The sequence below is a fragment of the Molossus molossus genome, unplaced genomic scaffold (genome assembly GCF_014108415.1).
Source record: "Molossus molossus isolate mMolMol1 unplaced genomic scaffold, mMolMol1.p scaffold_m16_p_10, whole genome shotgun sequence".
Classification (NCBI taxonomy): Eukaryota; Metazoa; Chordata; class Mammalia; order Chiroptera; family Molossidae; genus Molossus; species Molossus molossus.
This window is the reverse complement of record NW_023425345.1, coordinates 18,920,049-18,935,912: the sequence shown is the minus strand read 5'-3', so window position 1 is coordinate 18,935,912 and position 15,864 is coordinate 18,920,049. Positions and strand designations below refer to the sequence as shown.

General features: G+C 38.8%; 1 protein-coding gene across 1 annotated transcript in view; it reads right to left on the bottom strand.

The window, feature by feature from the left end:
- The window catches only part of CCDC38 (coiled-coil domain containing 38), a 40,707-nt gene that overhangs the window by 8,307 nt on the left and 16,536 nt on the right, over nucleotides 1–15,864 (bottom strand). The window contains exons 8-12 of the mRNA XM_036250831.1: nucleotides 12,241–12,245; nucleotides 11,880–11,989; nucleotides 10,676–10,742; nucleotides 9,192–9,343; nucleotides 7,459–7,594 (exon numbers count right to left, since the gene is read on the bottom strand). Of these exons, the coding sequence (XP_036106724.1) occupies nucleotides 7,459–7,594; nucleotides 9,192–9,343; nucleotides 10,676–10,742; nucleotides 11,880–11,989; nucleotides 12,241–12,245 (470 nt within the window). The remainder of the gene's footprint in view (nucleotides 1–7,458; nucleotides 7,595–9,191; nucleotides 9,344–10,675; nucleotides 10,743–11,879; nucleotides 11,990–12,240; nucleotides 12,246–15,864) is intronic.

Genomic DNA, 15,864 nt, shown 5'->3' with positions numbered 1-15,864 from the left:
TAATACTTTCCAGGTCCCTCCATGTAGTCTCAAAGGATAAGAGATCTTTCTTTCTTACAGCTGCATAGTACTCCATTGTGTGTATGTACCACTGCTTTTTTATCCATTCGTTTACTGATGGACACTTGGGCTGTTTCCAGATCTTAGCTATTGTAAATAGTGCTGCAAACATGGGGGTACATATATTCTTTCTGATTGGTGTTTCAGGCTTCTTAGGGTATATTCCTAGAAGTGGGATCACTGGATCAAATGGCAGTCAATTTTTAATTTTTTGAGGTAACACCATATTGTTTTCCATAGTGGCGGCACCAGTCTGCATTCCCACCAGCAGTGCACTAGAGTCCCCTTTTCTCCACACCCTCGCCAACACTTGTTGTTTGATGATTTGTTAATGGTGATCATTCTGACAGGTGTGAGGTGATACCTCATTGTTGTTTTAATTTGCATCTCTCTGATGATTAGTGATGTTGAGCATTTCTTCATATGTCTCTTAGCCATTTGTATGTCCTGTTTGAAGAGGTGTCTATTTAATTTCACTGCTTATTTTTTAATTGGGTTCTTTGTCTTCCTTTTGATGAGTTGTATGAGCACTCTATATATATATTGGAAATTAACCCCTTATCTGATATATCATTGGCAGTTATGCTCTCTCATACAGTGGGTTGCCTTTCCATTTTATGATTGTATCTTTTGCTGTGCAGAAGCTTTTGAGTTTGATGTAGTCTCATGTGTTCATTTTCTCCTTTGTTTCTGTTGCCTTAGGTGATGTATCAGTGAGAATTCTGCTACATATAATGTCTGAAATTTTGTTGCCTACAGTCTCTTCTAGGATTTTTATGGATTCATGAGTCACATTTAAATCGTTTATCCATTTGGAGTTTATTCTTGTACAGTATATGGTGTAAGTTGATGATTTAGTTTAATTTTTTTGCCTGTAGCTGTCCAATTTTCCCAACACCATTTATTAAAGAGGCTGTCTTGATTCCACTGTATGCTCTTGCCACCCTTGTCAAATATTAATTGAGCATATTGCCTTGGGTCCATTTCTGGGTTCTCTGTTCTGTTCCTTTGGTCTATATGTCTGCTCTTGTGCCAGTACCAGGCTGTTTTGATTATAGTGGCTTTGTAGTATAACCCAAAATCTGGTAATGTGATTCCTCCAACTTTGTTCTTCTTTTTCAAGATTGCTGTGGCTATTCGAGGTCTTATTTGGTTCCATATGAACTTTTGAAGTATTTGTTCTAGTTCTGTGAAGTATGCCGTTGGTATTTTGATGGGTATTGCATTGAATTTATAGATTGCTTTGGGTAGTATGGACATTTTAATAATGACTCTTCCAATCCATGAACAAAGTATGTGCTTCCACTTTTTTATATCTTCCTCTATTTCTTTTTTCAATGATCTGTAGTTTTCTGCGAATAGGTCCTTTATTTCTTTGGTGAAGTTTATTTCTAGGTATCTTAATTTTTTTGCTGCGATGGTAAATGGGATTGTTTTCTTAGTTTCTCTTTCTGTGAGTTCATCATTGGTGTATAAGAATGCCGTTGATTTCTTGACGTTAATTTTGTATCCTGCTACTTTGCCAAATTCATTTATTAAGTCTAGTAAATTTTTGATGGAGTCTTTGGGGTTTTCTACACATAGTATCATGTCATCTGCGAATAATGACAGTTTCACTTCCTCCTTCCCAATTTGGATTCCTTTTACTTTTTCTTCCTGTCTGATTGCTGTGGCTAAGACTTCCAGTACTATGTTAAATAAGAGTGGCAAAAATGGGCATCCTTGCCTTGTTCCTGTTCTTAAGGGAAATGCTTTTAATTTTTGCCCATTGAGTATGATGTTGGCTGTAGGTCTTTCAAATATGGCCTATATTATGTTGAGATATGATCCCTCTATTTCTTGAAAATGCTACTTTTAAAAAAATATGTTTTTATTTATATTTAGGGAGAGAGAGAGAGAGAGAGAGAGAGAGAGAGAGAGAGATTGATTAGCTGCCTCCCATATGCACCCTGACCAGGGACTGAACCCAAAACCTGGGCACATGCCCTGACTGGGAATGGAACTGGTGACCCTTCAGTGCATGGGATGATGCTCAACCAACAGCCACACCAGCCAGGGCAATTAATTTTTCTTTTATAGCAGCCCTAAACTTCGATGAAAGGAGCTTGGTGGGAGGGAGGGGAAGAGATCACATTTATTTGACATTTTTCATGTCAATCAGCTTCAGAATTATTTAAACAGAATTGAAGGGTGAAATAATCCAAGTGTCCTTCAACAGATGAATATTCTATTGGTAAATAAATACAATAGAATATTTTTCAGCCATCAAAGGAATTCTGATGCATCATACAACATGGATGAACAGTGAAAACATGCTAAGTGAAATAAGCCAGACATGAAAGGACACTATAATTTCATTTATATGAGGTACCTAAAATAGGCAAATATATATAGAGAGAAAGTAGAATAGAGAATTAACCAGAGGCTGGGAAGATAGGAGAATGGGGGAATATTGTTTAGTGGATACAGAGTTTCTATTTGGGATGGTGAAAAATTCTGTAAAGAGACAATGGTGATGGCTATACAATATTGTGAATATACTGAAAGCCACTGAATTGTACACTTAAAATAGATAAATGGTACATTTTCACCACAATGAAAAGTGGTTTAAAAACCCAGTATTGAAAGGTAGCTGTCACATTTGAACACATGGAAGCTAAATAGCATGTTATTAAACAATGAATGGGTCACCGAGGAGATCAAGGAAGAAATCAAAAACTTCCTGGAAACCAATGAAAATGAAGACACAATAACACAAAATCTATGGGATGCAGCTAAAGCAGTTCTGAGAGGGAAGTTCATAGCACTACAGGCCTACCTCAAAAAAGAAGAAAAATCTCTAATAGATTATCTAACCTCACAACTTAAAGAACTAGAGAGCAAACAAAAACAAAACCCCAGAGCAAGTAGAAGGAAGGAAATAGTAAAGATCAGAGCAGAAATAAATGACATAGAGACCAAAAAAAAAAAACAATTCAAAGGATCAATAAAACAAAGAGCTGGTTTTTCGAAAAGATAAACAAATTGATGGACGCGTACCTAGAATCACCAAGAAACAAAGAGAGAGAACCTAAATACACAAAATCAGAAATGAAAGAGGAGAGGTAACAACTGACACCACAGAAATACAAAAGATCGTTAACAACTACTATGAATAATTATATGGCAACAAATTCGACAATCTAAGCGAAATGGACAAATTTCTAGAAACACATAGTCTCCCAAAACTGGATCAGGAAGAGGTAGAAAACTTGAACAGACCATTAACAACAGAAGAAATTGAAGAGGTAATCAAGACTCTCCCAGCAAACAAAAGCCCAGGCCCGGATGGCTTCGCGGGGGAGATTTACCGAACATTCAAAGAAGAACTAACACCCATTCTCCTCAAACTATTTCAAAAAATTCAAGAAGAAGGAAGACTTCCAAACTCGTTTTATGAAGCCAGCATAATTCTAATTCCAAAACCAGAAAAAGACACAACAAAGAAAGAAAACTACAGGCCAATATCCCTGATGAACATAGATGCCAAAATCCTGAACAAAATACTAGCAAATTGGATCCAGCAATACACCAAAAAAATTATCCACCATGACCAAGTGGGATTCATCCCAGGGATGCAAGGCTGGTACAATATTCGCAAATCCATAAATGTGATACACCACATAAATAAAATGAAGAATAAAAACCACATGATAATATCAATAGATGCTGAAAAAGCCTTCGACAAAATCCAGCATCCATTTCTGATAAAAAAAACACTCAGCAGTGTGGGAATAGAGGGATCATATCTAGACATAATAAAGGCCATATATGAAAGACCTACAGCCAACATCATACTCAATGGGCAAAAACTAAAAGCATTTCCCTTAAGAACAGGAACAACGCAAAGATACCCACTTTCGCCACTCCTATTTAACATAGTACTGGAAGTCTTAGCCACAGCAATCAGACAGGAAGAAAAAATAAAAGGGATCCAAATTGGAAAGGAGGAAGTGAAATTGTCATTATTTGCAGATGACATGATACTGTACATGGAAATCCCCAAACACTCCATCAAAAGTTTACTAGACTTAATAAATGAATTTAGCAAAGTAGCAGGATACAAAATTAACATTAAGAAATCGATGGCAGCCCTGGCCGGTTTGGCTCAGCGGTTGGAGCATTGGCCTGCGGTCTGGAGAGACCCGGGTTCGGTTCCCACTAAGGGCACGTACCTCGGTTGCAGTTTGTCCCCGGCCCTGGTTGGGTTGTGCGGGTGGCAGCCACTCGATGTGTCCCTTTCACGTTGATGTTTCTCTCTCTCTCTCCCTCTCTTTCCCTCCCACTCTATCTGAACAAAAAATGGAAAAATGTCCTCCGGTGAGGATAAAAAAACAAAACAAAACAAGAAATCGATGGCATTCTTATACACCAATGATGAACTCACAGAAAGAGAAACTAAGAAAACAATCCCATTTACCATCGCAGCAAAAAAAATTAAGATACCTAGGAATAAACTTAACCAAAGAAATAAAGGACCTATTCGCAGAAAACTACAGGTCATTGAAAAAAGAAATAGAGGACCGCCCTGACTGGTTTGGCTCAGTGGTTAGAGCGTCGGCCTGTGGTCCGGAGGGGCCCGGGTTCGGTTCCCGCTAAGGGCGTGTACCTCGGTTGCAGTTCGTCCCTGGCCCTGGTTGGGTCGTGTGGGTGGCAACTACTCGATGTGTCCCTTTCACGTCGATGTTTCTCTCTCTCTTCCTCTCTTTCCCTCCCACTCTATCTGAATAAAAAATGGAAAAATGTCCTTGAGTGAGGATAAAAAGAAAAAAAAAATAGAGGAAGATATAAAAAAGTGGAAGCACATACTTTGTTCATGGATTGGGAGAATTAACATCATTAAAATGTCCATATTACCCAAAGCAATCTATAGATTCAACGCAATCCCCATCAAAATACCAACGGCATACTTCACAGAATTAGAACAATTATTTCAAAAGTTCATAAGGAACCAAAAAAGGCCTCGAATAGCCACAGCAATCTTGAAAAGGAAGTACAAAGTTGGAGGGATCACAATACCAGATTTCAGGTTATACTACAAAGCCACTGTAATCAAAACAGCCTGGTACTGGCACAAGAACAGGCATATAGACCAGTGGAACAGAACAGAGAACCCAGAAATGGACCCAAGGCAATATGCTCAATTAATATTTGACAAAGGTGGCAAGAGCATACAGTGGAGTAAGGACAGCCTCTTTAATAAGTGGTGTTGGGAAAATTGGACAGCTACTTGCATCAACTTACACCCTACACGAGAATAAACTCAAAATGGATAAAAGACTTAAATGTTAACTCATGAATCCATAAAAATCCTAGAAGAGACTGTAGGCAACAAAATTTCAGACATCATATGCAGCAGAATTTTTACTGACACATCACCTAAGGCAATAGAAACAAAGGAGAAAATGAACACATGGGGCTACATCAAACTCAAAAGCTTCTGCACAGCAAAAGATACAATCATCAAAACGGAAAGGCTACCCACTGTATGGGAGAGCATAATTGCCAATGATATATCAGATAAGGGGTTAATTTCCAATACATATAGAGTGCTTATACAACTCCACAAAAGGAAGACAAAGAACCCAATTAAAAAATGGGCAGAGGAACTAAATAGACACCTCTCCAAACAGGACATACAAATGGCTAAGAGACATATGAAGAAATGCTCAACATCACTAATCATCAGAGAATGCAAATTAAAACAACAATGAGGTATCACCTCACACCTGTCAGAATGATCACCATCAACAAATCATCAAACAACAAGTGTTGGCGAGGGTGTGGAGAAAAGGGGACTCTAGTGCACTGCTGGTGGGAATGCAGACTGGTGCAGCCACTATGGAAAACAATATGGTGGTACCTCAAAAAGTTAAAAATTGAACTGCCATTTGACCCAGTGATTCCACTTCTAGGAATATACCCTAAGAAGCCTGAAACACCAATCAGAAAGAATATATGTACCCCGTGTTTGTAGCAGCACTACTTACAATAGCTAAGATCTGGAAACAGCCCAAGTGTCCATCAGTAGACGAATGGATAAAAAAGCAGTGGTACATATACAAAATGGAGTACTATGCAGCTGTAAGAAAGAAAGATCTCTTATCCTTTGAGACTACATAGAGGGACCTGGAAAGTATCATCCTAAGTGAAACAAGCCAAACAGAGAAAGACAAGTTTCATATGATCTCACTTATTTGTGGAATATAATGAACATAACAGTCTGAGGAATGGGGTAGTCCCAGAGACGTGGAAGTGGGTTACAGACTGACAATCCCCTAAAGAGGAGGTGGTGGGGGAGAGATAAACCACAGAACTTATATGCATGTATGCGTGAACAGTGGACATGGACAACAAACTGGGGAAAAGGCAGGGAGGGAGGGGGGAATCAGTGGGGGAAAAAGGAGACACATCTGTAACAAAAATTAATAAAAATAAATAAATAAAGGTAGCTGTCATCACACTTCCTGCTGTAGCAGTGGGCAACCCTGTCCCCTCCTAACGCAGGGTGCTGTACCACTCTAGGAAGTGTTTTGGGGGAGGGGTTCTTTTTATAACCCAGCCTACCAATGGGTAGGGAAGGGCAATCATCTGCTCGATACAGTACCCCCAAAATGTACTTCTGCTTGAAAACCAAGTTCATGACCATAAATGTGATAGTAACCTCATATAGTAGCATGGATTTTTATTTCATTTGAGATTTTTACAAGAAAACCAATGTTAGCTAGAGTTGTGGGTCTAGAAACTAACCTAATCATTCATTCAACAAACATTGATTGAGTACCTCCTTTAGGGACATTAAACTTAGCCAAGAAGGGTAAGAAATCCCTGCCCTTAAGGGGTTTGCATCCAGCTGGGAGAGACTAACATGTAAATAAATAAGCATATTAGCATGTGTTCCAGGTGTTCCAGGTGCTCAGGTAATGACTACACAGGTCCCTAAAGGCCAGAATCTATCATGAGCTCAGTGTTGCTCAGATAGTCCAGTGTTGATTCAGTGCTTCCTCTGTTTGCTCCTTAAATTACTACCAAAATGATCACAGGCAGTGAGCTACTTCATATGTATACACTTTGACTTAAGGAAATGTTTTTATAGGGGGGGAATCTCAACATCATAGTCAGTAATAATTAGAGCGACAGTTTAAGAGAACCCCAGTACCAGTTTGAATGCTTTCCATCTGCTATGCCAATAGACTGTTGCGTCTGACAAGATCATTCCAGGCTGGTTTTCTGCCTTTGTCATCAAGCTGGAGCTATGCTTTACCTTTCATTTTCCCATTCCAGTGCTTAGTACACAGGGAATGAAAATCATTATCATGAACCAAAATAAAAATAAAACCATAGGCAAAGAATGCTTACCTGAGCATCTGAATTAAATTGTCCAAAACTGAATAACCTGGACCTTAATTCCAGTTCTGCTGCTTTCTCCTCTTCTCTCACACAGTTAGCCTTAAGTATTTCCTTGTGCTCCAAAAGAAACTCTATGTTGCTATTTCTATGGCAAAAGAAGAAAGAGACCCTTGTCTGTGATGTGTGGTTTGGGAATAAACTACCGGCCAGGAGTTTCCACTCTTTCCAGACCATGTGTTTGCATCCTATGTCTAGCAAGCCAAACCTGAGTTTCTATTTTAAGACATTGCCAATGTACATGCAACTTTTCAATTTAAAATGAGAAAAATGCAAGAGGCTGTTTTTAACTCCCATCAGGAAGCATTTTGTTCCCCTTTATACTCTCGTGATTTCCCTCATCTCCCTAATAGAGAGCAGCAAAGCTTGGGTGTCAGGAGCTCAAGTCATGGTAGGATGTTATGTTTGTGTTCTCAAATCTGGCTGGTAATCAGAATATTTTGGGGGCCCAGGGTTAAAAAATAGAGACTCCTGGCTCCCTCACCTAGAGATTCTGATAGCGATCTAGAGATAGATTCTGACATAGACCCCCTTTTCCTGCCCCACCATATACCCCATGTTCCCCAAAATCACATTGCCAGGGGTCGGGACACCATAGCTGGGAGGATTGGGAGAGGACACACAAGTTAAACGGATACATTAGTGGTAACAGGTGGCTGTGCAATCATGATTTTTTTTTTTTTAATCCTCACCCAAGGACGTTTTTTCATTTTTTTGTTCAGAGAGAGTGGGAGGGAGGTAGAGGGAGAGAGAGAGAGAGAGAGAGAGAGAGAGAGAGAAAGAGAGAGAGAGAAACATCAACGTGAAAGGGACACATCAAGTGGCTGCCTCCCACATGACCAACCAGGGCCGGGGACAAACTGCAACCGAGGTACGTGCCCTTAGCGGGAACCAAACCCTGGTCTCTCTGGACCACAGGCTGACGCTCTAACCGCTGAGCCAAGCTGGCCAGGGCTTAGGTTTATAACTTATAAACAAGTTACTTTGTTCCAAAGTTCAATATAGTTTGACCTACTGTTTAAAAATATTTCTATCTTCTGGCCCACATAACTGTTCTGAAAAAGCTTCTACACATTTTTATAATAGGTAGACATAAAGATCTGTTCTCTGTGACACGAACCCAAAATTGCAATAATACATTTTATAATAGGAAGGAACGTCATGAGGCATCAAATCTAGTAAGTCATCAAATCCACCTTCTTCCTCTGACAGACATGCCGTCCTTTTATCATACCCCTGCTATATTGATGTGCACATTACAACATGATACAATATTTAAGTCACCAAAAAAACTGTTTTGCTGAGGAAAGTCACCGCCAAGGACAATGCATTGTTAGCATCATCTTCCAAACATGGTTTGATTAGCCAGATGATAGGGCGAAGATGGTCATGAACAAAATCAAGGCAGTAGGTGACCCTTCCATTCTTTTTAATCCTTTATTATTGCTAGCTAGGAAAACATTTGACAAGTGAAAGGAAGTAGAAACTAAAATCAAACTAAAGCCAGCATATTCTGTGTAAATACAACTTCAACTCTGTACACTCCACAATGTAAATGGTCGTTAATAAAAATTTCAACCTAAGTCCAGAGAGACCACAGGAAGGACCACACGTGAGTAACCTGTACTCTGTCTCTGGTTAGAAATCACTTAATAGAATAAATCCACTTGTTTACAGTGACTTACATTTTATCCTGTATAAGTCTTTCTCTTTTATTCACATCGTCAAGGTTTTCATCTACATCTTGGGAATATTGCACCAAGGTCAGATTCTGCTCTTCCAGCTCTGTGAGGACTTGAAGTAACTCTTCTGGTTGTTTGAAGTAAAGCTCTGGTTCCTAATCCGTTGATAATGAAGAATATAATTCACTTAAAAACATGCTGCCTATGTGCTTGTGGCTTACCTAGAAAACGCATTCTGGAATACCATTGTGAGTGGGAGGGAGCCTGTGTGACGAGAGAGCCGGCACCAGGCACAGCACATCCGAGGTACTGGGGGAGACGAAAGGTACTGGGGAAATGGAGGAAGAGAGTGAGGAAAGAGAAGGAAGTAAGGACGGAGCAGAAGAGCCCAGGGCAGGACAAAGGGAAAGGGGTCTAGGGAAAGGGAAGGGAGCAGAAGTAAAAGAAAGATAAAGATAGAGGGCTAAGTGAAGGTCATCTTCTCCCCGCATTTTAATTATTTTATATTTTCAAAAATCTTAGAAGTAAGCGTGTATTATTTTAAGTAAATTTAATTTTTTAAAAGATGACTTGGGTATTTACACACCCATATTCATCTTATTTCCTATAGCCAAGGGGTGGAAACAACCTAAATGTCTATCAGTGGATGAATGGATAAAGCAAATGTGGTGTGTCCATACCATGGAATAGTAACCTTAAAAATCCTGTCACCTGCTGCAACATGGATGGACCTGGAAGATATGCTAAGTGAAATAAGTCACAAAAACACAAATACTGCATGATTTCACTTTTTTGAGGTATCTAAAGGAATCATCAAACTCAGATAATGGAACAATATTTGCTGGGGCTAGAGGGAGGGGATTAGGGGAGTTGGAGTGCAGTTGGAGGTTTACATGATGGGTGTGGAGTTTCAGGTTTACATGATGAAAGATCACAGGATCTACTGCACAACAATGTGCATATATTAACACTACCGTACACTTAAAAATGGTTAAGATGGTAAATTTTATGCTATTTTTTCTTTACCACAATAAAAAAAAAAAAAAAAAAGATGATGCATTTAAGTATTTTAAAGTGTTTTTTGTTTCTTTCGAGTTCCTGTAGTTGTATTTAGGGTGGGGTTAGCTCAAAGTCAATCTTGTAGCCATGAAGGGCTGTTTTTTTGAAGGTCACTTAGTCTTATAGTTCAGCTACTCAATGTATCTCAAGACCCAGTAAAATGATAAGCAGCCAGGAAGTGGCTATTTTTTTACAGGGAGACTGCAGATAATATATCTTCTAAAGCATTATCTACTTATAGACATTTATTTTTCATAAACTATCTCATGACAAAGATGAACTATATATACAACTGAGGAACAGTATCAAAATCATATTTTCTTCTGGAAAGTTATGAAATATTTTGAATAGGAAATTTTAATTTCAAAAGAAGAAAAAGGGTAGGTCACCAAACACAATATTTAAATCAAGAAATATAATCTCATTACCAGATCATAGACCATTTCATCTTCTAACAAGAATTCCAGACTCTCATTTGAACTTATACTTTCAGATCTGCAATAAAAGAAAAAGAAAATGCCTGATTTCTGAGTCATTTTCTGTCAACAGATTTGCTTTCAATTTTAAGTTTTCTCTGGAATCCAACTGTCACATCGTTTTGTTTTGTTTTCCAATAGCCTGTTTAGCCTTTTAGGGATCTGTTTATTTCAGGAATCAATGGATTCCATGACTATGTGAAAGAACATTAGACTCATCCAGACCAGGGTGACAGACGCAAACAATGAGGCCACAGGGCAGGGCTATGCCAGACAGGACCAATTATTTGAGGTGCAGCTATAGAGTAAGGTAATTTTTTTTTTAAAGAAACACATGACAACCTACATTACCACATCCATTTTGTCCATTTTAATGCATTTTTTAAAAAAATTGCATGTGCCTTAGTGCTCAAAACAAAGCTTATCCCAGAGTGACACAATATTTATTTTTATTTTTATTTTAAAAAATATCTTTCAATGAGGAAATGTCGACTGAGGGAAGGTGCTAAGATACACCCTTAAAGAATAATTACATGGCTTGCAAAGTGGCTCTGAAAAAAGTTCTCTAAGAAGGATGTATTGAGAATGGTTGAAATATTGAAGTAGGAGCTTGCACATAGAGGGTGGTGCCTATGGGAAAAGTGAGTAAATGAGTGTTGGGGAAAGGAGGACAATTAGCGACCCATGAAAGAATGAAATCATGGAAACCAAGACTAGAAATAGCTACTGAGCCTGGAGTAACAGAAGGAGCACTAACAGAAAGGAAAGCAGTCTCAGGATGGGATAAGAAGATTAATATTTGCTTTGTTCATGTTGACTTTGAGGGCACAAAATACCTACCTGGAGCTGCCCTTTAAGCAATGGGAACTAAGGTGTGGGAAGACAAAGAATGAACCTTAGGAGGACATGGATATTTGGGAAACATCACCTGAGAAAGCACATGATACTACTGCCCACCCCTCTGTTCTCAATAAATATTTGTTGAGTGATTGAAAGGGACTATGAAAGTGATGAACTTTGTGAGGGAGCGAATGTGGTGTTTGCATATTACCATGTGCATCGATAGATGCAGAAAAGGCATTTGGCGAAATTCAACACTCAGAAAAATCAATACAGAGAGGCCTTATTCAACTTGATAACTGCAATCTACACAAACCCTACAGCTAACATTTCACTTAGTGGTGGAAACTGCATCATCTGAAGACTAGGAACAAGGCAAGGATGTTTGCTCCCACTACTCTTATTCAACATGAGAAGTTCTACCCACTGCAATAAGGCAAGAAAAAGAAATTAAAGGCATACATATATTTTCAGACACCATGATGATCTATATAGAAAATCCAAAAGAATATATAAAAAAAAAAAAACCTCAAAAGAACAAAAACAAAATTTCTGGAACTAACAATTGAGTTCAGCAAGATCAGAGTATAGAAGATAAAATCTCAATAATCAATTGTATTTCTATATACTAGCAATGAACACAAAGACACTGAAATTAAAAATACAATACCACTTACAATTGCTCAAAAGAAAAAATAGAGAAGAAATATTTAGGTGTAAATCTAACAAGATATATACAAGACATATATGCTGAAAACTATGCAAGGCTGATTAAAGAATAAAAAATATCTAAGTCAGCGGTTCTCAACCTGTGGGTTGTGACCCCTTTGAAGGTCGAACAACCCTTTCACATATTTCCGATGGCGATTCATAACAGTAGCAAAATTACAGTTATGAAGTAGCAATGAAAATAATTTTATGGTTGGGGGTCACCACAACATGAAGAACTGTATTAAAGGGTCGCAGCATTAGGAAGGTTGAGAACCACTGATCTAAGTAAACAGACATTCAGTCTGTCCATGGACTGAAGAAGGTAACATTGTAAAGATGTGAATTCTCCCCAAACTGAATTAGAGGTTTGTATCAGTTGCCTGGGGCTACTGTAACAAAGTGCCATAAATTAAGTGTTATAAAACAACAGAAATGTATTCTTTCATAGCTCTGGAGGCTAGAAGTCCAAAGTCAAGGTGTCAGCAAGGCATGCTGTTTCTGAAAGCTCTGTGAAGAACCTGTTCCATGCATTTCTCTTAGTTTCTTGTGTTGCCAGCAATCGTTGGCATTCCTTGGCTTGTGGATGCATCACTCCAATTTTTGCTTCTGTTTTCACATGATGGTCTTCCTGTATCTCTGTGTCTCTTCTCCTCTTATAAGAACACCAGTCCTATTGCAGTAAGGGCCCACCTTAATGACCTTATCTTCACTTGACTATGTTTATAAAGATCCTATTTCCAAATAAGGTCACATTCATAGATACCATGGGTTAAGACTTTAATATATCTTTTTGGGAGAGAGAATTCAACCCATAACAAAATTCAACATGATTCCTATCATAATTCCAGCAAGATTTTTTTTGTGTGTAAGTATAGACAAGATTATTCTAAAATATACATGGAAAGACAAAGGAACTAAAATAGTTAACATAATTTTGAAAAAGAGGAATAAAGTAAGAAAAATCAATCTACCTAATTTCAAGAATAATAGCTATAGTGGTCAAGACCAGGAGGTATTGCCCTGGCCGGTTTGGCTCAGCGGTTAGAGCGTCCGCCTGCGGTCCAGAGAGACCCGGGTTCGGTTCCCGCTAAGGGCATGTACCTCGGTTGCAGTTTGTCCCCGGCCCTGGTTGGTAGTGCGGGTGGCAGCCACTCGATGTGTCCCTTTCATGTTGATGTTTCTCTCTCTCTCTTCCTCTCTCTCCCTCCCACTCTGTCTGTACAAAAAATGGAAAAATGTCCTCGGATGAGGATTAAAAAAAAAAAAAAAAAAGACCAGGAGGTATCAGTGGAGGTCAATGGAACAGAATAGAAAATCCAGAAACAGACCTGAACAAATATTCGCAACTGATTTTTGACACAGGTGCACAAGCAATCCAGTGGAGAAGCCATTTCAACAAAGGTGCTGGAGCAATTGACATCCACAGGCAACAAAAACAAAACAAAAAACCCCAACTCAGTCTAAACCTCACACCTTATACAAAAGTAACCCAAAATGGATCACAGACTTAGGTATAATACTATAAAACTTTTAGATGAAAAACATCTTTGGGATCTAGGGCTAGACAAAGAGTTTTAGACTTGACATATAAAACATGATTTATATAAGAAAAAAGTGATAAATTATACTTTATCCAAATTTTAAAGTTTTGCTCTGTAAAAGACCCTCTTAAGAGAATGAAAGGACAGTCTCAGACTGAGAGAAAATATTTGCAAACCACAAAGTTACAATGTATTAGTATCTAAATATATAAAGAATTCTCAAAACCTAATAGTTTAACAATCCAGTTAGAAAATGAGCAAAAGACATGAACATCACTTTAGAGGCTATAAAGGTGTAAACAAACTCATGAAAAGATGTCCAACATCATTAGCTACTAGGGAAATGCAAATGAAAAGCACAATAAGATATGCACACCTATCAAAATAGCTAAAATAAGAAAAAGGTGAAAATACCAAATACTGGTGAGATGCAAAGAAACTGGACCCCTCATACATTCCTCGGGAAGTGGGGGGGGAGCGGCGCAGTGTAAAGTGGTATAGCCATTCTGGGAAACCATTCGACAGTTTCTTTAAAAACTAAACTTGCATCTACCATCCAACTCATCAATGAAAAGAACCAACTATTGATAGACCGAACAACTTGGATCAATCTTCAGAGAATTATGCTTAACAAAAACACCCAATCCCAAAGGTTACATACTGTGTGATTCCACTTATATAACATTCTTAAAGTGAGAAAAATCATAGAAATGGAGAAGAGGTTAGTGGTTGTCAGAGGTTAAGGGGAGGTGGAGAGAAGGAAGTAGATGTGATATTAAGGGGCAACATGAAGAAACCTTGGGGGCATGTTCTGTATTTGCTTATCTCTTGACTGTATTGATGCTGTTATCCTGGTTGTGATAGTGTACTACGGTTTTGCAAGATGTTATCAGTGGGTGAATCTGGGTAAAGGGTACATGGGATCTCTCCATATTATTTCTTACAACTGCATGTGAATCTACAATTACCTCAAAATAAACATTTAATTAAAAACAGAACAATGACGCTAAATGCCATGGTGCCCCTGGAATTTAGAGCACCGTGTCTCTGTTGCCTTTTGTCATGTGTGATTCTGTGGTGCTGGCCCGGACACTTCCCTTGGGCTGGTGTACCCAACCTGGGCATCAACGTATTTTCTGAAAGCTCCCTCGGGGGCAGTCAGGGCTGAAACCAACAAAAATGCTTTAATGGTCCTATTTCGTCATTTTTGAATAACACGGTGAATTGCAAACACACAGGCCAGCAGAGTAACTTAATGTCTGAGGAATAGGGTAGACCCAGAAACATGGAAGTAGGGTACAGACTGACACCCCTCAGAAGAGGGGGTGGTGAGGGGAGGGAAGAGATAGAACTTATATGCATGTACACATAACTGATGGACATGAACAACAAAGCCGGGGACGAGCAGGGGATTGGGGAGGAGGATGTCAATGGGGTTAAAAAGGAGAAACAAAAATAAAATTAAAAATAAAATTAAAAAATAAACAGTTGGGCAGTAGATGCTAAGAGGCAAAGACCCAAGATGGGGTGGGGCAGGCAGTGTCTGCAGGGCACTTCTCAGAATCCAGGGGCCTGTAGAGATCACCTCAGGAGCACACAGGAAAGGCTGCGCTGCCCCCAGTATCTGTTATAGTGGGTGTGGCTACGTGCTGTGTATATTGAAGAAAGGCTAAAAGAGACGTTTGCTGAAAAACATTCAGTTTCCAACCGAGTTCATCAAGTAAGTACTGTACTTTGACAAGAACGATTTCTCTTTCTCTAGGGTGGGAGCGGGCTTCTTGTGTAGTTTTCCTGTTCAAAACATCCAGGCGAAGTCCGTGTCATTGGTGATGGTGGAGGGGAAAAGAAATAGCATATGATTAGAAATTAATTCTTGTTCTTTGGTGCAAGGTATTCATTGTTCTGCACAGATATGCCCATTACTTTTAAAAATTATTAGAATTATAATCATATGGAAATAGAGCTCTTTATTCTATTGACATTGGATTCCAAGCATAAGAATAAAATCAAAGGCACAGGGTTAGGGGGCAGGGGGTGTTTGTCCAAAAG